A 20238-nucleotide genomic window follows, 5' to 3' on the forward strand; every position below is an offset into this window, starting at 1 on the left:
TCTTTTGCTATGGTTTCTCTTGGGTTGTAGAGCATCATCAGATCTGTCAGCACTGGGCTGCTCCTTCACAGCCTCCAGAGACTGCAGAGCTTTTCAAAGGATGAAGGTTGGCAGTGCTGCCAGCTCACGAGGAACCCACGATGAGCACCATCAGAGTTGTCCTGGAACAAGGAAATTCCCCTGGACTGCAATCAACCTCTGCTTTGGGGAAAAAAAGGACTCCAAACCTGCTGAGCCTTCAGCTCTGCTGGGAGAGGTGCTGCAGGTCTGATGGGCACCAGCATTAGAGTTGGTCAAAAAAATGTAGATTGTGAGTGTAAACCCACAGGGAACCTCAGCCCAGCCTTTGGGCCAAGATGAGGCAGAGGGAAGCATCAGCATCCAGAGCAGAGAGGGGGTGAGGAAGAGGAGGAGGAAGGTTTGCTGCCAGCAGCAGATGATGTGTTTGCCATAAGCTCTGCAGATCCATCCCAGCTTGAACTGAGAGAGCCCTGGATGAAATGGGGCCAGGAGGGAGCTGGAGGTTCAGCACCTCCCATCCAGGTCACCGAGCAGGGATTTGGCTCAGGGACACAAAACATGGGAGCTGCCTGAGCTCTGCTTGCAGCTCACTGAGCAGCTCACACAAGAACAAGGGCTGACACAAAAAGGGATGAGAGGAACCTGACTGCTGGCACAACCTCTACAATCAAAGTTGAGGTGAGCATTAACTTAGATGAAGGGCCCAAATTCTCCTGCAAAGCCCTTGTTGATGCTCTAGGACATGGACTTCTTTGCATCCCACTTGCCAGGCAGCAAGATTCATCCTGCTGGCACAAGAGCTGCCTGGAGACCAGCAACAGAACCAGTTCCACTGGTGGGGAACCCAAGGCAAGAGCAGCCAAGATCCAAAGAGGCAAGAGAGGAGCTCTTTAGCAGCTGGAAGGAAAGAGAAGAAGCAAACAGTAAGTGGGCAGCAGAGCTGCACTCTGCTCCTGGGGTCCATCTCCATGGTGGCTCCAGAGCTTACAGAAGCTTTAGATCTTTGTTGGGTTTTCAGATTCCTTCCAAGCTCAGAAACCTGGGGGTTGCTGCTGATTTTTATGATATTCTGATCTCAGTGTCTTCTGAGAAGGTCAGAGGATTTCCTAGTGAGTGTTTGAGCAATTGGGAACTTGGACAAGACCAGCTGGGGATGGGCTGGAGATGTTGCTGTTGGAGGTCAAAGTGTAGAAAAAGGACCAGAGGATGCTGATTTCACAGAATCACGGAATGTTAGAGGTTGGAAGAGACCTCGAAGATCACCCAGTCCAACCTTTGACCAACACCTTTCCACACTCATCCTCCTGTAACTCTGCACCTAAACCCCCTTGCCCTGAGCACCTCATCCTGCAGGACCATGAGGGGCTCAGGAGAGATGAGCCACATGAACACAAGGACACAGAGAGGGGACACTCAGGGGACAATGTTCCTCTCCTCTTGGCAACACAGAGCTCCTCAGAAAAGCCAAAGTTCCTGCTTGCCAGCTGTCTGCTGTCACATCCAAAAGTGACTGCAGTGGGTGAGTCTTCTCCCTGTTTGCACAGTGACCAATCCAGGGCAAGCTCTTAGTACCTTCTGAGTCCCAAGATATTCTGGTGCCTCCCCTAATAAACATGATCAGTTACAATTAAAATCTCATTACAGCTCTAATTACAGCCACTCTAACACCACCTGGATTCATTCCCCACTAAGCTCATAAAATATCCCATCTATTACATTTCTCTCCGTGTTATAACACAAGGAACGTTGCACCACTCACACCCTGAACTGGGTTATGGGGTTGTCATCTACGTGGTCTCCTCTCTGTCCATCAGCTTCCTCCATAGGGTAATTCCATGTCCAGGGACCCACTGAGACCCCCCCCAGTGCATGGACAACCCCCCCTTTGGCTCCAATCCTGACAGGATTGTACCAGGACACTGCAGCACACTCAGGGCTGATTCACACGCTGGTCTGGCTCTCCCTCCTCCCAGTGATGGAGAAGAATCCAGCCAAGCATTAATCAAATTAATTTGGTTGCAATGGGTTGTCATCTAGAGAGAGCTAATGACAAACCTGGCTGGGCAACCTGGAGCTCTAATAGTAGGGTTGGGCTGTGTCTCATGCTTTCACGTGGCCTTTTTTTTTTTTTCATGAGTAATTTGTGTGCCCACAGCATCTTCAGACCTTCCCACCATTCACCTCAGAGGTGCTGGTGCCCATGTAAGGGCCCTGCTCACCAGGTAGAGGGTGCTGCTTGCCAAGGGTGAAGGACACCCACTCCCCATCAGGACATCACTGGTGTCCTCCCCCACGAAAGCCCCCAGGGCACCTGCATAGGGTGCATTCCCAGAGCAGTGCTGGGCTAGGACAGCCAGGGACACCCCAGTGACCACAGAGCCATGGATGTGGTTTTCCATTGCTCTCCTGGGATGACCCTTCCCAGCCCTGGGAGAGACTGGGTGGGCACTGAGGGGAGTGCTGGAGCCTCCCTGCCCATGCTGGGGACAGAATTTCACCCAGACTCTGGGTCTTTTGTGCCCTCTGGTTTGGGGGATGGCAGGGGACAGCTCTGCAGCCTTCCCCACCCCTGTTCTTTCCCTGCTTTTCCTTTTCTGCCGTTTACTCCTTCTTTCCCTTGGAAGGCTTTAGTGTGACTGAGGACATGGAACTGCACAAAGCAGAGGTTCATCCAGCTCACCCTGAGATGTGGAGGAGGAGATGGGGGGGGACAGCTGGGAACCCCCCCAAAAGGCATTGCACAGGTCCCTTCCTCACCCCCTCCCTGCACCCACCTATGTCCCACCTCCCCCCCTCGCAGATGCCCCCTGCGTAGCCCCTACCCCATTTTCCAGAAAGTTGCCAACCCCTTCACTTTGCAGATTCTCTTCCCCCTCTCCACACGCCCCTCCAGGACCCAACCCCTGAGTGGTGGTGGTGGTGGGTTGGCTGGGTCCAACCCTTGGGATGACAGCATCCCAACTGCCCCATCCCAGTGGCCACCCCCAAGCTGTCACATCCCAAAAGCAGTGGGGGCAAACCACATCCCACCTGTCACCTTCAAACCACCACATCCCAATGGTCATGGTCAAACCTCTCAGTCCCAAATGCCACAACCGCTTTGCTCAGCCCAGGATGGTCAAACCATCACATCCAGGTCCCCACAAACCAACTGCCACCCTTTGTTGTCACTTCCCAACCTCAACATCCCCACTGGTGGCCCCAACTGCCTCATTCCTGAGGTGCCCATCAATGGATGGCTGGACATCTCATCCTGCTATGCTTGGGATCAGGGCAAACCCCCAACTTCATGACCACCAGGTTGCCACCTCCTCTTCCACCAGGTTGCCATCTCCTCTTCCCTTCCTCCTCTCTCCACCACGCTGACATCTCCTCTTCCCTTCCTGTGCCACACTCCTCACATCCATGGCTCTCCCACCCCACAGGGAGATGGGCTGTGGAGGAGCAAGGTGGCACCTCCTAAGAGGAGGAAGCAAGGCCACCTTCTTCCTCCTCACCACAGCTGGGCAGATGGTGGCTCTGGGTGATCTGCACCATGGGACAGAGCGTTGCCACTCCTCAGGGCAGAGACCAAAGCCTGTTTTCTCTCTCCTGGGGACCCTTAAGTGAGAAGACAACACAAGATGACACTTTTCATCTGTCTGCAGTTTATTGGCGATGAAAGAACTTGGAGGAAAGGGGTGGTGGTAGAAAGCAAGAGGGTTCACACAGCAGCAGATTTGCAATAAGGCCGTACATCAGTCAGGGGTGAAGGAGGAAAAGGAAAAGAATCTATAAAATATTAAAGCTGCCAAATGACTCCACCGAAGGAAGGTGGACACCTGTTTCTCACTCCTAAACCTGACTACGAGACATTATCACGGTTCTCCTGCTCAGGTGAATTCCTCATCTAGCTGCAACAATCATGTGGGTAACAGGCAGGACACATGGAAGTGGCAAGGGGGACACCACCCTTGAAAAAGAGACCTTCAAAAGGGAAAGGAAAGAGCATTTTCATCCACACTCAGAAGAAGAGCAGCACAGAAGATGCTCGGGTGAGCTCTGCAGCCCCTGGTTCGCATTCCTGGAGACTGATGAAGGATGGTGCCTGGCTGGGAATCTCCCCGTGGGCAGGATGGTGGAGGTGGCTCCATGGGAAAGAGGTTTTTTTGGGGTTTTTTTGCTGGGTGGAAGGGGCTGTGCTGCTGGCTGGAGCGTGGCAAAACTGCTCCATTCCTTGGAGGGCCCGAGGCCAGGGCTCAGTATTTGACACCTGAGGACTTGACCGTCGTGGTGGTGACACATCTCCTCACCGAGGAGGAGCCACCCCCTGCCACGAAGCTGCCACCTCCAGAGCTGCAGATCCTTCCACTTCCAGAGGAGAAGCCACCGCCGAGGATTCCTCCTCCCAAGCCACAGCTGCCACCCATGATGCTTCCTCCTCCCACCGTACACACTCCTCCTCCTCCTCCCAAGCCACTGCCGGCTCCAAAGCCACCGGCTCTGCCACCAGCAATGGTGGTTCTGCCCACGACAGCTGCAAGGGAAGGACAGGGTGACTGTAGGCCCAGTGACACCCTGGGAATCCTCACAAAACCCAGGGTGAGAGGCACCCTGCAGAGAAGGCCACGTGTGGATACTTACAGACGTTGACGTTGGACGGGTTGTCTCCACACAGCCTGTGTAGGGAGAGGAAGAGGAGTTGTAAATCAATACATATAGAAAGCCAGGAAGCTCCACACCTGCCCCAAGGGCTCCTCTCACATCCTCTTTCACTCAGCATCACTCAGAAATATTCCCTGTGGGGACGTCACCTCTGATTTGGGCTTAAAAACTCAGGTGGAAAATGCAAGGAAATGAGGTTCTGATATGAAATGGGATGTGAGAGAGAAATAAAGCTCAGTCTGTCCCAAGGAAAGGCAACACCTTGGTCAGGTCAGCCTGGCAGCAGGACTCACCTGTTCTCCTCCCCCTCCAGCAGCTTCCTGTACATGGCAATCTCAACGTCCAGCGCGATCTTGATGTTCAGCAGCTCCTGGTACTCCTTCAGCAAGCGAGCCAGCTCCTCCTTGTCTTTCTGCAGGGCACATTCCAGCTCCTCCAGCTTCCTCCTGGCATCCTTCAGGGCCATCTCCCCACGCTCCTCAGCCTCAGCAATTGCTGACTGCAGCTGCTGGTTCTGAGCACAAGAAAAGCACTTGCTCAGTTCCTTTCTGCTCTCCCTCCCCTGGAGCATCCCAAGACACAAACTGCCCTGCTCCAGAGGACCTGAGTTCCAATGACCACTGAGTTCCCCTCTCACACCACCCAGCTCAGATGACACCCAGCCTGGAGATGCTGAGGATCCCCTACCTGCTTCTTGATGCTCTCAATCTCAGCTCGCAGCCTCTGGACACTCCTGGTCAGCTCCTGGATCTCCATCTTGGTGTTGCGCAGGTTGTCCCCGTGCCTCCCAGCAGTGCTCTGGAGCTCTTCATACTGACAGCATGGAGACCAAGCAAGCCATCAGTGTCACAGCCTCCTCAGAGCTCAGCCAGACCATGCCCAGCGGGGCAAAAAAGAGCAGAGAGTGTCCCAGGTGCCTTCAGCCCTCCCCAGCTCACCTGGCTCTGGTACCACGCCTCAGCTTCAGCCCGGCTGCTCTGAGCGATCTGCTCGTACTGCCTCCTGACCTCCTCGATGATGCTGTCCAGATCCAGGTGACGGTTGTTGTCCATGGACACCACCACCGACAGGTCCCGGCTGATGTTCTGCATCTGGGACAGCTCCTGCAACCCAGGCAGCACTTCTGCTCAGCCTCTGCCCAGGGGACCCAAGAGCAGCCCCTCCACGACAACTCCAACCTTTGCCCACCTCCCCTTTGCCTCCCTGCGACTCCAGGGAGACCAGGAGAGCTCTTACCTCCTCGTAGATGCACCTCAGGAAGTTGATTTCATCCGTCAGAGCTCCCACCTTGGCTTCCAGCTCCACTTTGGTCATGTAGGCACAGTCCACGTCCTACAGGAAAGATCAGGAGGGGCAATAGCTTCATCCCAGGCCAGCAGGACCCCCTCTTGGAAGTGCCCACCTTGCTGCTGCCTCTTCCCAAGCTTTTTGCTCTCTGTCCCCCCAGCCCCTCTCCTCCTGCCTCTGCCTCTCACCTTCTTGAGCACCACAAACTCGTTCTCAGCAGCCGTGCGCCTGTTGATTTCTTCTTCATACCTGTGGAGGGGACAAGACAAGAGGAGTCTCCTGCCTGGCTGGACACCCTGTCTCCCTTCTCCCTCCTCCTGTCCCGACACTCACTTGCATTTGTACTCCTCCACGTACTGCCTCATGTTCTGCAGCTCTGACTCCAGCTGTCCCCTCTGTCCCATCAGTGCCTCCACCCTCTTCCTCAGGTTCTGGATGTAGTTCTCAAAGATGACATCGAGGTTCTTCCTGGGAGCCGAGGGCCCTTGCTGCTGGAGGAGCTCCCACTTGGTGGAGAGGACCTTGTTCTGTTGCTCCAGGAATCGGACCTGCAAGGCCCCAAAGGGAGGTGTGAGACATTGCCCTGCAGAGACATCACCCAGCTCCAACCTCCTGATCCCCTGGGAGGAATCATTCCCCAAATCCCAAGTTGGTCTGTGGCCAGCTGGTCTGGGTCGCTTTCGCAAGAGGAAGATTCCTGTTTTCTTTCTCCTCTGTTTTCCACTATCCTTGAATTTCTCCTCCTGTTTTAATGACCCCTTGGAATGATTACGTTCCAGATTTATGGATTATCATGACTTCCAATTATAAATTCTGACCCACGGTTATTTGCAGAAGCATCAGATTATTTTATTTTGCCTTGCGGTGAATTAAACCCCTTTTGTCTCCATACCACAGAACATTCCTCCTCTCAGACAGAAAAATTTTCAATAATTATTTCTTATCGTAAAAAAAAAAAAAATAGTCATAAAGCATATTTTAACCAATGTTCTCCCAGTGCAGACAGTCTAAAGAAGTGCCCTGAACTCTGTGCCTGAACAGAAATGAGGAGCAGCCAGGAATTCATGGAAAGATCATTCCTGGAGAGGAAACTGCCCTTGAAAAAGGAGAGACTTGAAGAAACCCTCAGGACAGCCGAGTGCATCTTGACCACTTTGGGCTGACTGCACAGGGACCACTAGAGAGAAAAGCTGAGCTAGAATTTGGATCACCCAAACCTAGAGAAAGTCCTTTGGGTTGTTCTCCAGGTGTAAATTTTTCCTCATATTCTTAGGAAAACTCAGTGACACCACTACAGCCTTGCAGCACCGCCAGCCCTCCGCTGAGGACAACGTTTCCCTCTCCTCAGCACAGGAAAATTCCTTCAGGTTCCCATTCCCAAGCAAACACAATTCCAGCCTCTCACCTTGTCGATGAAAGAGGCAAACTGATTGTTAAGAGTCTTGATCTGCTCCTTCTCCTGGCACCTCACTTGCTGGATCTGAGGATCGATATCAACGTGGACCGGCCGCAGGAGGGTTGGGTCAACCTGCACGGGTTGGATGCCTCCAGGGAACCCGGGACCACCTCTCCCGGGACCACCAAAGCTGCCTATTCCTCCACCAATGACACCTCCTCCAATGCTGCCAAATCCTCCTCCATAGCCTCCACCAAAGCCACCAATCCTACATCCACCGCCATAAGAGCCACCCATGGAAATCCTTCCGCTGCCACCCAAGTTATGGAGGCTCCTGCTGCTAAAACCTCCACAGCGTCCGCTGCCTCCGACTCCCCTGGATGTGGAGAAGGAGCTATAGCTGATCCTGCTTCTGGACCCACATCCTCCAAAGCCACCACCAACGGCAGAGCAAGAGCTGTAGCCCCTTCTGCTTCCTCCTCCAAAGCTTCTGCAGATCGACTGGCGGGACATGGCTGCTGCTTCCAAGAGGAGCCGAGGAGAGCAGAAAGACCACGGGAGCTGCGCTGCCAGGGATGGATGCAGAGAGGAGTGTGCCCGCTCTTCTCTGGCTCCACAGCTCAGGGCATTCCCTTTTATCCATTTCTGGAGGTGGGCTGGGTCGGCAAGGGCGTGAAGAGGAAATAAATGTTCTGTCTTTATCAGCTTGGTGCGGTTAACAGATTTTTGCCAAATTGTTGACTCCACCCAGAAATGCGCTTTGCGAGGCAGAAGGGAGGAAAAGTGCAAGAGCATTGCAGTAGGTCTCAGCGACTCCCCTATCTTTATGGCATCTGGAAAAATATGTTTTACAGGGATGGAGTCATGTCATTCCCTCCTCCCACCTCTCTACCTGTTCTTAACGACTTTGCAGTTTGTCTGGATCCGGATCTTTTGCGCTGCCACTCAGCCTCAGCGTTTTGGTGAAAACTGACGAGACTGAGACTTTCACAACTCCCCCAAGCAGATCCCAAATCACCTTCTTAAGCAGAAAACTCCTGGTGCCTTTCCAAGAGGCAGTTTTACAGCGCCGAGCAGAAATACCACACATTAACATTTAAAACTGGTCAGCATTTTTTTAATCCAGAAAGGAGGTGCTTAGCTCCTTTCATCAGAGCATCCACTGGGGGGGGGGGAGTGCCTTCTCCCAGGGCCCATCCCTGCCCAGTGCATCTCCCAGAGTGGGAGTGAAGCAAAACCCTCAGCAGCAGAGCTGGGAAAAGGGAGAGAACAGGGACGGCCAAGCTCCTTCCCTGTGCTCTTCAGATGGCCACAGGCATCTCCCAACCCAAAGGAGAGACAGGAGGTAATGGTGACTGAAAACACAAATAGCAGGGAAATTCAGACAGGGGTAGCAGTGACTTGTTAAAATAATATTATTTTTTTCTACAGTTGGTAAACAAATAATTAGGCTGAGTTCACCAGACCTGATCATTTTAAAATAAGGAGCAACTAAAACTTAGGGGCACTTCTGGAGTTTTCTTATGAAATAACCATCCCAGTCCTGGAGCATATGAAGTGGGCTTTAGGGGCAGGACATCTTTGACCACAGTCAGTTTGGGATGGAAAAGAGAAGGGGTCCTGGCCAAATTTACCTTAGAAAAATGTATTTTTAAGAAAACAGCATCTGTGCCAAGCTGGAAAACAATAAAGTTTCATTTCTTCCACAAGCAAGCTGGCTGTGAAGTAGGAAGTCCACCTGAAAAATATCTTGTAGATATTTTCTGAGTCTCATTAATCAAATACACATTTTAGTAAGAGGTATGAAACTTACGGGGAAAGCCCCATCTTTTTTTCTACTGCATAGTCCTTGAAAATCATCAGTGGATGTCAAGGGAAATATATTTTAAAGCCTTCCAAGCATTTCAGCAGTCTGGTATTATTCTATCTCTAAATTTCCAAAGTGAGAGACACACATCTGTCTGGATTTTCACAGCCACAAGTAAAACCTGGACAAGCAAATGTTGTTTGAAAGTATCACCAGGTATCGCCCCTGAAATCAGGGACACACCAAAGCCTTTGAAAAACCACCCCTGAAATTGGCTTTCCAAAGCCACCACAGGAATCAGAATCAGAAATGCCACTGACTGCCAATGAGATGGAGGCTGATGGACACCACAGCTCATCCCAGACTGGGGAGGAGGGGAGTGCAGAATGGTCCCCTCGAGGGACACAGCTCATGGGTGGCCAAGGGTTATCCTGTCCCTAGGGAGAGAACTCCTGGTTGGAGTTATCGTCCCCTTGATGGACGCAGCTCATGGGTGGCCAAGGAACACCCAGATGTGTCTGGCTTGTCCTCTCCAGGCTGCAGCTGGAGAGCAGGCAGCCATCCCTCCAGCACCGAGGGGACACCTTCCCTCTCAAAACCAGGAGAACTGAAGGAAGAGGGTCCCGGGTCTCAGTGGGTATCCCCACGAGGGAGAGTTCAGTGCTCCCAGTGGGCAGCACCAGGGAGGGGCAGGGTAGAGAAGACCTCCTTCTCTCTACAGAGAGCATCTCTTCTCATGGCCTCCCTCCAGGTAGCCAAAGGCAAAGAGTTGCCTTGCTGGGCAGGCAGCAGGACTCGGTTGGAACTTCCCACGTGGCAGCTCCACGACGAGGGGGAAGATCTGTCAAGTCAGCCAAATGCCTGCACGCTGACCACATCCAGCACCTCCAGATAAGACGCCCAGGTTGAGTCACTCTGACGTCTCCAGACGAGATGGGAAGATTATCCCAAACCTGGAGACACTTCAGCCTCCTCCAGCTGAGGCTCCATCCCAAGCCTGGGCTCCGGCCGCTCCTTCAGATCTCTTACACAAGGAGCTGGGAGCAGCAAAGTCATCGGCACCAGGAGAGGTGTGAGCTCTGCAGAACGCCCCGTGGAGACCAAGCCAGGCTGCACCTTTGCATCTCACACAGCCCAGAGGTTCTGGCAGTGCAGAGGAGGATGGCGCAACGACTCCAAACCCTGCGCTTCCGACTGGAGAGACGAGGAGAAGCAGAGCCTCAGCACTCAGAACAAAATCAGGAGACTCTTGCCCCGGGACAAACCCCAAAGTGCTCTTGGCCCAGCCCCAGCTTCTCACAGCCATTGCCTTCTCAGTGGCTTCTGCTCGGGCCAAGCCCATCCAACTTCTCCCCATCCAACTGGGGACAACGTCTTCCCTGCTTCCAGGCTTCAGAGTGTGTAAAGTCCTACACATAGAGTGAATTTGATTTAAGTCCTTATTGGGAGAGCCCTGGAACCATTCCCTGGTGCCTTGCCTGGACCTCTTCCTAAATCTGCAGCTTCCTGGCCTGCTCTGAGGACAGTGGCTCCCAGGAGTTTGTTGTGGGACTTTCGAGCCACAACTGAAAGCGGTTTCTGTCTTTTTGATCTCTTCTCGTGGTGAGGGACCTGAAGCACAGATCAAAGCCATCATTAGCATTCTGCTCCTGTTCCCCTTCCTTCAGCTCAGCCAAATCTCTCCCACTTGCTCTGGGAGTACAGAGAACACACCAGGGGCTCTTCAGTGATGGGCAGTGGGACCTGAGCCCTCCCAGCCCTCCACGCTCCCACTGTTGGTCAACAAAGGGCAGGATGAGTTCCTGGTTCTAAAGCCCTCCTGGTGCTCGTAGGGTGCTGAGCTGTTTAGGCTGCCTGGCTCCAGCCTCTTGGACACCACGTCCATGTCTCAACTTCCAGGCAGCTGTAAAACTCCCTTCCCACCTCTGCCTACGAAGAACAACTGCAGCCTTCCCCACCACAAAGCAAAGTCCACGCCAGAAGCTCAGACGAGCTGACAGCAGCAGAGAGACAGGATGGTTCCTCCCACCCTTCTGCTTCCCTTCAAGGAGAGGAAACGCCTCTTCTTAGTAAATTGGGAAAGGAGCAGAGGAAATCACCGAATCATAGAATGGGCTGGGCTGGAAGGGACCTCAGAGCTCATCAAGGTGATAAAGGAGCTCAGGTTGGTCAGACAGGACCTGCCCTTCCTAACCCCGTGCTGGCTGGGTCTGATCCCTTCTCCATCCTGTAGGTGCTGGTCAGGGTTAGACACTGGCCCAGCAATTAACCCGAGTACCAGCTGCTCTCTATTAACACCTCTGTCCTCCCTGGTAAAGAAAGGAGAGAGAATAAGGGAGAGAGACTGATGGGTTGGAAACTAAATTTTCAGTAATTTTTCCCATTTCCCATTACTGTTTCATTAAAGCTGTGTACCTTAGTTTCCAACCCATCAGTCTCTCTCCCTTATTCTCTCCCTTTATCAGGGAGGAGAGAGGTTAATAGAGAGCAGCTGGTACTCGGGTTAATTGCTGGGCCAGTGCTAAACCCTGACAGGTGGAGAGGCTCAGTCCAAGTTGTGCCTTTGTCTCTCTAAATTTCTTTCTACACAACCTACCTCTATTCATAAATTCTTCATGAGTAGTTAGCCCCTTTTTTCCATAATGGGTAGGCTCTCTTCTTCACCCTCATTTCTTTCAAAATCTCCCTGTTCAGCCAGACCGGTCTCTTCCCCGCTGACTCGCCTTTCGGCACCGGGACAGCTGCTCCTGTGCTTTCAGAACTTGCTCCTTGAAGTATGTCCATTCCTAACCCTAACCCTAACCCTAACCCTGACCCTAACCCCAACCCTGACCCTAACCCTAACCCTAACCCTAACCCTAACCCTAACCCTAACCCTAACCCTGACCCTAACCCCGACCCTGACCCTAACCCTAACCCTAACCCTAACCCTAACCCTAACCCTGACCCTGACCCTAACCCTGACCCTGACCCTAACCCTAACCCTGACCCTGACCCTAACCCTGACCCTGACCCTAACCCTGACCCTGACCCTAACCCTGACCCTAACCCTAACCCTAACCCTAACCCTGACCCTGACCCTGACCCTGACCCTAACCCTAACCCTAACCCTGACCCTGACCCTGACCCTAACCCTGACCCTGACCCTGACCCTAACCCTGACCCTAACCTAACCCTAACCCTAACCCTTTGTTTCCAAGGGCTGTTTCCCAGGGTACACTCTGAATCAGTCTTCTGAACAGGCCAAAATCTGCCCTCCAGAAGTCCAAAGCAGAGGTTTTATTGACGACCCTCCTTGTATCCCTGAGGATTGAAAACTCTATTATTTCATGATCACTGAGTCCCAGACGTCCACCAACCACCACATCTCCCTCCAGCCCCTCTCTGTTTGTGAACAGGAGGTCAAGTGGGGCTCCATCCCTGGTGGGTTCATTCACCAGCTGGAGCAGGAAATTATCCTCTATACACTCTAGGAATCTCCTAGACTGCCTCCTCTCTGCTGTGTGGAGTTCCCAGCAGACATCTGGCAAGTTAAAGTCACCCATGAGAACAAGGGCTGACGATTTTGAAACATCCACCAGCTGCTTGTAGAATAATTCATCCCCCTCATCCTCCTGATTGGGTGGTCTGTAACAGAATCCCACCAGGATATCAACCTTGGTGGCCTTCCCCCTGGTTCTGACCCACAGGCACTCCACCTTATTATTGCTGACTTCAACTTCTACAGAGTCAAGAGACTCTCTAACACATGGAGCTACCCCTCCACCTCTCCTACCCTGCCTGTCCCTTCTGAGGAGGCTGGAGCCACCCATGGCAGCACTCCAGCCATGGGAGTCATCCCACCATCCATGGTGGTGACTCCATCACAGATTTCTTGCTGCACGATGGCTTCCAGCTCCTCCTGTTTGTTGGTGTCCATGCACTTCACCTGGGCTGACGATTTGGCTCTTAACTTGGGCTGCCCACCCGTGGGCTCCTTTATGGAGAACCCGGTTTCAACCCCATCCCCATCAGGCTAAACCTCCCCTGGAGCAGCTTCCATCCATTCTCTGATTCTTCCATCCATTATTGAGTCCCTCATCAGCAAATTCTCAGGTGACACCAAGCTGGGGGGAGTGTGGATCAGCTGGAAGGCAGGAGGGCTCTGCAGAGGGACCTGGACAGCCTGGAGAGTTGGGCTGATCCCAAGGGGATGAGGTTCAACATTCCAAGTGCTGGGCCCTGCACTTTGGCCACAAGAACCCCATGGGGAGCTCCAGGCTGGGCACAGAGTGGCAGAAAGGGAGCTGGGAGTCTGGATTGCCAGGAAGCTGAAGAGGAGGCAGCAGTGTGCCCAGGTGGCCAAGAAGGCCAATGGCATCCTGGGCTGGCTCAGGAACAGCGTGGCCAGCAGGTCCAGGGAAGGGATTCTGCCCCTGTGCTCAGCCCTGGGGAGGCCACAGCTTGAGTCCTGTGTCCAGTTCTGGGCCCCTCAGCTCAGGAAGGAGATTGAGGTGCTGGAGCAGGTCCAGAGAAGAGCAAGGAGGCTGGGAAGGGATCCAGCACAAGTCCTGTGAGGAAGGGCTGAGGGAGCTGGGGGTGTTGAGGCTGGAGAAGAGGAGGCTCAGGGGAGACCTCATCACTCTCTCCAACTCCCTGAAAGGAGGTTGGAGCCAGGGGGGGGTTGGGCTCTTTTCCCAGGCAACTCTCAGCAAGACAAGAGGGCACAAGAGGTCTCAAGTTGTGCCAGGGGAGGTTTAGGTTGGACATGAGAAAGAATTTCTTTCTGGAGAGGGTGATCAGCCATTGGAATGGGCTGCCCAGGGAAGGGGTGGATTCTCCATCCCTGGAGATATTTCAAAAGAGCCTGGATGTGGCACTCAGTGCCATGGGCTGGGAACCACGGGGGGAGTGGAGCAAGGGTTGGACTTGATGAGCTCTGAGGTCCCTTCCAACCCAGCCCATTCTAGGATTCTATGATGTTAGGAAACATTTTTTCACTCAGAGGGTTGTCAGGCATTGAGATGGACAGTGTTGGAGTCACCATCCCTGGAGGCACTTAAAAGGCACTTGGACCTGCTCCTTAAGGACATGGTTTAGTGGCTGACTGTGGTGTTGGTCAAAGGTTGGACTGGATGAGCTTGGAGCTCTCTTCCAACCTAAAACATTCTGGGATTCTGTGATTGCACCTTCAGCCACTGCTCTTGGGTCTCTGCTGGTTTGGCTGTTTGGCACCAGCAGCATTCCTGCACATCTCCCATAACTACTTGTGGTTCCAACCAGCCCTGGGGGCAGCTCTAAAAATCTGAAATCCAACAGAGAAATCGATAAAACCTGCTTCCTGCAGCTGCAGAACTTTTGGACGTTACCAGACCATGCTGGGAAGATGTGACCTGGGCAACAGAGCAAGACAAAGCCTTGGTTCAGAAGAAGGCTGAGCCCTAAATATTGGCACAGGGTAACCTGTAGCCTCCTTGTTGACACAGAAGGAGCTGGAACCCCTCTGTGTTAGAGGTATCCAGGAAAAATATATGAAAAACATGATTCCAAGGATGGGGTATATCAGAACCTGCCCCAGAATTTAGCACCTTCCAGTTTGAGCTCCCAGTGCCCCTGCCCACAGATTCTGTGAACTGAGCATCCAGAACCAACCACTCTGGGTGTGGGGTCATGATTTGTGGCCCAGAAATAACAGATATGCATCAATAAAAGCAACCTCCATGCTTGGACTCGTGCTTGGCTGTCTCCACACCCTTTGGGTTCCCTCAAAGCTCAGTCACAACAAACACACGGAGCAGAACCACCCACACCTCCCAACAGCAGCAAAACCCCCCAATTGCCAAAGCAACGACACAAAAACCTCGTGAATGTTCTCTGCAATTTATTGAGAATGGCAACGTGCCCAAGAAGTAGGACATACCACAAACAGAAGAGGGAGGGAGGGAGGTGGGGACAGGACATCTCGTCCCATGGCACAGGGAGCCTGGCACTGAACACCAAGCTTGGTTCTCCTCACACCAAGTCCACGCGTGCCAGAGGTGTCACCAGTGGACAAGTGTGGAACTGGAAGCCACGGCGGCCACCCTGGGGCAGGGAATCCCTCTGGCCACTCGCTGAGAAGATGCTCCCTCCCCAGCTGTGCCAAGGGACGAGTCCCACCAGCCCCACATCTACCCCCACCCCAAAGGCTGGCGAAGGGAAGCAGCAGGATGGGCTGAAGCACCCCATGGAGGAGGGGACATGAGGACAGAGGAGGAAAGAGGAGCTTTATACACATTTGCCACCAGGCAGCCAGAAATGTACAAGCCAGCAAGAAAGGCAGAGAGTTCTCCTCCTGCCAACCAGCTCTGCGGGACGGGGAGCCCCCCCCGAGACTTTGCTTTGCTCAGAACCTGATTTCAGCCCTGGGCTGGGGCTGCCGAGCAGCTCAGCAGGGCTGGGGGGGCACAGGCTGCTGTCACAGGACCCCCTGGCCGGGACACAGCCCAGTGGGTGAGCTGGGACACGGGGAGGGACACAGTTCATGGCCTTGAAAGGACGTCAGAGCTGGGTTTGAGGAGGAGGCTGGGCTGCTGCTGGGAGAAGAGAGGAGATGCTTCTTTCCTTTTCCAATCTGCCTTGGGGGCTCAGAATTTCACGCCAGAAGATTTGATGGAGGTGGTTGTGACACATCTCCGTACGGAGGAGGATCCTCCCCCAGAGCCCATGGTGCCACCTCCAGAGCCGCACATCCTTCCGCTTCCAGAGGAGAAGCCACCACCGAGCATCCCTCCTCCCATGCCACAGCTGCCACCCATGCTTCCTCCTCCCATGCCACCTCCACAGGAGCCTCCTCCCATTCCTCCTCCCATGCTGCTTCCACCTCCAAAGCCTCCTCCACAGGAGCCTCCTCCCATTCCTCCTCCCATGCCGCTTCCACCTCCGAAGCCTCCTCCACAGGAGCCTCCTCCCATTCCTCCTCCCATGCCGCTGCTGCCTCCAAAGCCTCCCATGCCTCCTCTGCCTCCAGACATGGTGGTCCTGCCTACCACAGCTGGAGGAGAAGCAAAGGTTTCAGATCCCCTGTTCCCTGGCAAGTGGTCTCCAAAAAGACAGAGTCTGCCAGGAGGTCAGGGGGAGAGGGATGGAGATACTTACAGACATTGACGTTGGACATCCCATCGTTGCACAGCCTGGGAGGGAAAAGAGGAGCAGTTAACACTATAAAAATTGCACTGGTCTTCAATGGACAATTTCCTCTTTTCTTGACTGCTTTTTGATCCCTCTTCCTTCCCAATATCCCAACTCCTTTTCGCACCAACTGAGCATCCTTGAACTTTGCCATTCCGTTGCGCGGGATGCAAGGCACTGGGGAAGGTTCAGCTTTGGAGTGGTACGAAGCTTATGTCCAAAGCACGTGCAAAAATTTTATCCCCACACTACAAAATCTCTCTAAAGTTCACTCAAAAAAGAGAGGTACCTGTTCTCCTCCCCCTCCAGCAGCTTCCTGTACATGGCAATCTCAACGTCCAGCGCGATCTTGATGTTCAGCAGCTCCTGGTACTCCTTCAGCAAGCGAGCCAGCTCCTCCTTGTCTTTCTGCAGGGCACATTCCAGCTCCTCCAGCTTCATCCTGGCATCTTTCAGGGCCATCTCCCCACGCTCCTCAGCCTCAGCAATTGCTGACTGCAGCTGCTGGTTCTGAGCACAAGAAAAGCACTTGCTCACTTCCTTTCTGCTCTCCCTCCCTAGGATCATCCCAAGCCACAAACTGCATGGACAAGGGGCAGGAACCATCGCCCTGCTCCAGAGGACCTGAGTTCCAATGACCACTGAGTTCCCCTCTCACACCACGCAGCTCAGATGACACCCAGCCTGGAGATGCTGAGGATTCCCTACCTGCTTCTTGATGCTCTCAATCTCAGTTCGCAGCCTCTGGACACTCCTGGTCAGCTCCTGGATCTCCATCTTGGTGTTGCGCAGGTTGTCCCCGTGCCTCCCAGCAGTGCTCTGCAGCTCTTCATACTGACAGCATGGAGACCAAGCAAGCCATCAGTGTCACAGCCTCCTCAGAGCTCAGCCAGACCATGCCCAGCGGGGCAAAAAAGAGCAGAGAGTGTCCCAGGTGCCTTCAGCCCTCCCCAGCTCACCTGGCTCTGGTACCATGCCTCAGCTTCAGCCCGGCTGCTCTGAGCGATCTGCTCGTACTGCCTCCTGACCTCCTCGATGATGCTGTCCAGATCCAGGTGACGGTTGTTGTCCATGGACACCACCACCGACAGGTCCCGGCTGATGTTCTGCATCTGGGACAGCTCCTGCAACCCAGGCAGCACTTCTGCTCAGCCTCTGCCCAGGGGACCCAAGAGCAGCCCCTCCACGACAACTCCAACCTTTGCCCACCTCCCCTTTGCCTCCCTGCGACTCCAGGGAGACCAGGAGAGCTCTTACCTCCTCGTAGATGCACCTCAGGAAGTTGATTTCATCCGTCAGAGCTCCCACCTTGGCTTCCAGCTCCACTTTGGTCATGTAGGCACAGTCCACATCCTACAGGAAAGATCAGGAGGGGCAACAGCTTCATCCCATGCCAGCAGAACCCCCTCTTGGAAGTGCCCACCTTGCTGCTGCCTCTTCCCAAGGTTTTTGCTCTCTGTCCCCCCAGCCCCTCTCCTCCTGCCTCTGCCTCTCACCTTCTTGAGCACCACAAACTCGTTCTCAGCAGCCGTGCGCCTGTTGATTTCTTCTTCATACCTGTGGAGGGGACAAGACAAGAGGAGTCTCCTGCCTGGCTGGACACCCTGTCTCCCTTCTCCCTCCTCCTGTCCCGACACTCACTTGCATTTGTACTCCTCCACGTACTGCCTCATGTTCTGCAGCTCTGACTCCAGCTGTCCCCTCTGTCCCATCAGTGCCTCCACCCTCTTCCTCAGGTTCTGGATGTAGTTCTCAAAGATGACATCGAGGTTCTTTTTTGGCCCTGTAGACCCTTGCTGCTGGAGGAGCTCCCACTTGGTGGAGAGGACCTTGTTCTGTTGCTCCAGGAATCGGACCTGCAAGGCCCCAAAGGGAGGTGTGAGACATTGCCCTGCAGAGACATCACCCAGCTCCAACCTCCTGATTCCCTGGGAGGCCAAGGGAGTCATTCTCCAGATCCCCAGCTATGGCTCATCCACATGTCCAGGCTCCTAAATTGCATGGGAAGCATCATTAAATTTTGAGTCATTCTGAACTTCTTGCTTGGAGACAAAAAGACGTTGCCAATAACAATGAGTGTCCCTGTTTTCCAGAGCTCCAGCATGGAACATCACAATGTCCCACAATCTCTGGAGTTGGAAGGGACCTCTAGAGATCATCTACTCCAACTTGAAGGTCCCCCTTACTAAAGCAGCTTCACCCAACCTCATTTCACAGGATTGCATCCAGGTGGGGTTTGAATGTCTCCAGAGAAGGAGACTCCACAGCCTCTCTGAGAAGCTGTTCCAGATCTCTGGACAGTGACTTTGTTGTCACCTTTGCTGTAGTGAGGTCAAGAAAACTGATTTTTTTTTCTTCTTCTAGAGGGACATAAATTCTCTTATAGTGGATTCTGGTTTTCTTTGCTTTCTATTTTCTTTGCTTTCTAAAATGCAAATAATCCAAGAGTGTGGGAAAGGTGTTTATCTCTCTAAGGCCTATGAATCAGTTCCTTGGGAAAAAAACAAGAAGAAAAGGAAAAAGAAAAAAAGTTCAACCAAAAAGCAAAGCACAGCGATGAGAACTCTGAAGGCAACTGAATTTATGGTGATGATTTTACCCTGAATCACTGGAAATTGGGCTGTGGAGATGCCTTGGCAAGAGAATCCCCAGTGTGTCCTGATGATGTTTGTTCTCTTTCATCTTCCACTAGCAGGAAAACCTTGTCTATTGTTCCTCATGACTTAATAAGACCTTAATAACAACCTGCTCCTGAAGCATCAGCCTTGCAAACTTTAACAGGATCTTCTTGGTAAGAAAAATTTTCCCTTTTGCACCCTGGGAAGGTCGTTTGCAATGCTCAGCTCCCAGCAATCAGGGGCCTAAATTCTCACCTTGTCAATGAAGGAGGCGAACTGGTTGTTAAGAACCTTGATCTGGTCCTTCTCCTGGGTTTTCACTTGCTGGATCTGGGGGTCAATCTCAACGTGGACCGGGCGCAGGAGGCTTGAGTCAACTTGCACAGGTTGGATGCCTCCGGGGAAGCCACCACCACCAAAGCCACCCATTCCACCACCACCCATTCCTCCACCACCCATTCCTCCTCCAAAGCCACCCATTCCTCCACCACCCATTCCTCCACCACCCATTCCTCCACAACTCATTCCTCCTCCAAAGCCACCCATTCCTCCACCCATTCCTCCACCAAAGCCACCCATCCTGCCTCCACCACCAAAGCAGCCACCCATGGTAATTCTTCTGCTGCCACCCATGCTGTGGAGGCTCCTGCTGCTGGAACCTCCACACTGTCCACTTCCTCCACCTCCTCTGGATGAGGAGCAGGAGCTGTAGCTCATCCTGCTTCTGCCACCACCTCCTCCAAAGCCACCACCGACGGCAGAGCTGGAGCTGTAGCCCCTTCTGCTCCCTCCTCCAAAGCTTCTACAGGTTGACTGGCGAGACATGGCTGCTGCTTCCAAGCTGAGTCAAAATCAAGAAGAGCAGAAAGACCAACGGAGCTGTGCTGCTTGGGATGAAGGCTGAAGTGGTCCCAGTCTTCTCTGGCTCCACGGTCCCAGGCATTCCCTTTTATCCACTCCTGGAGGTGGGCTGGGTTGGCATGGGCGTGAAGGTGCAAACCAATTTTATTTTCATCAGCTTGGTGCTGCTGACAGATTCCCAGTTGAGCTTTTCCGTATTTGGGCCTGCCCAGAAACACACCCTGCAATATAGAGGAGAATCAAAAGAACAAGGGCACTGAAACAGTCTCCGTGACTAAGTGGACTCTCGTGTCTTCGTGACATGACAGAAATTACCTCCTGCCACAACGTCCTTTTCTGCAGCCCCTCGCTGGATTTTCAGCCTTCATTAATGTTTCCATTAAAGGCAGATAAAGATCTTTCCAATCAAAGCTCTGCCGAGAGAGGTTTTGTTGAAATCCCGGCTCTAACATAGC

The 20238-nt window shown here is 53.2% G+C and overlaps 2 protein-coding genes across 2 annotated transcripts; both read right to left on the reverse strand.

The window, feature by feature from the left end:
• Positions 1-3960: 3960 nt before the first annotated feature.
• Positions 3961-7968, reverse strand: LOC139788946 (keratin, type II cytoskeletal 6C-like). Its single transcript, XM_071729337.1, has 9 exons — positions 7358-7968; positions 6286-6500; positions 6141-6201; positions 5902-5997; positions 5604-5768; positions 5353-5478; positions 4959-5179; positions 4645-4679; positions 3961-4537 (listed from the first exon to the last, which is right to left on the reverse strand). Exons 1-9 carry the CDS (start codon positions 7859-7861, stop codon positions 4260-4262), a joined length of 1701 nt encoding a protein of 566 aa, XP_071585438.1. The 5' UTR covers positions 7862-7968; the 3' UTR covers positions 3961-4259.
• Positions 7969-14998: 7030 nt separating this feature from the next.
• On the reverse strand, positions 14999-19846 carry LOC139788949 (keratin, type II cytoskeletal 6C-like). Its single transcript, XM_071729340.1, has 9 exons — positions 19178-19846; positions 17946-18160; positions 17801-17861; positions 17562-17657; positions 17264-17428; positions 17013-17138; positions 16594-16814; positions 16272-16306; positions 14999-16167 (listed from the first exon to the last, which is right to left on the reverse strand). The coding sequence occupies exons 1-9, from the start codon at positions 19745-19747 to the stop codon at positions 15761-15763; spliced, it is 1896 nt and encodes a 631-aa protein (XP_071585441.1). The 5' UTR covers positions 19748-19846; the 3' UTR covers positions 14999-15760.
• Between the last annotated feature and the right edge of the window lie 392 nt (positions 19847-20238).

This window comes from Heliangelus exortis, chromosome 31, assembly GCF_036169615.1.
Source record: "Heliangelus exortis chromosome 31, bHelExo1.hap1, whole genome shotgun sequence".
Taxonomy (NCBI): Eukaryota; Metazoa; Chordata; class Aves; order Apodiformes; family Trochilidae; genus Heliangelus; species Heliangelus exortis.

What these genes read in the sequence shown, in the direction of transcription:
- LOC139788949 (XM_071729340.1), bottom strand. Translation starts at nt 19,747, where the DNA reads ATGTCTCGCCAGTCAACCTGTAGAAGCTTTGGAGGAGGGAGCAGAAGG. An exon ending in GTGGAGGAGTACAAATGCAA is followed by an intron (nt 17,862 to 17,945) that starts GTGAGTGTCGGG and finishes TCCCCTCCACAG; the next exon opens with GTATGAAGAAGAAATCAACA. An exon ending in GATGTCCAACGTCAATGTCT is followed by an intron (nt 16,168 to 16,271) that starts GTAAGTATCTCC and finishes CTTCTCCTCCAG; the next exon opens with CTGTGGTAGGCAGGACCACC.
- LOC139788946 (XM_071729337.1), bottom strand. Translation starts at nt 7,861, where the DNA reads ATGTCCCGCCAGTCGATCTGCAGAAGCTTTGGAGGAGGAAGCAGAAGG. An exon ending in AGTTTGTGGTGCTCAAGAAG is followed by an intron (nt 5,998 to 6,140) that starts GTGAGAGGCAGA and finishes TCTTTCCTGTAG; the next exon opens with GACGTGGACTGTGCCTACAT. An exon ending in TGAGGTGCATCTACGAGGAG is followed by an intron (nt 5,769 to 5,901) that starts GTAAGAGCTCTC and finishes CCTGGGTTGCAG; the next exon opens with GAGCTGTCCCAGATGCAGAA.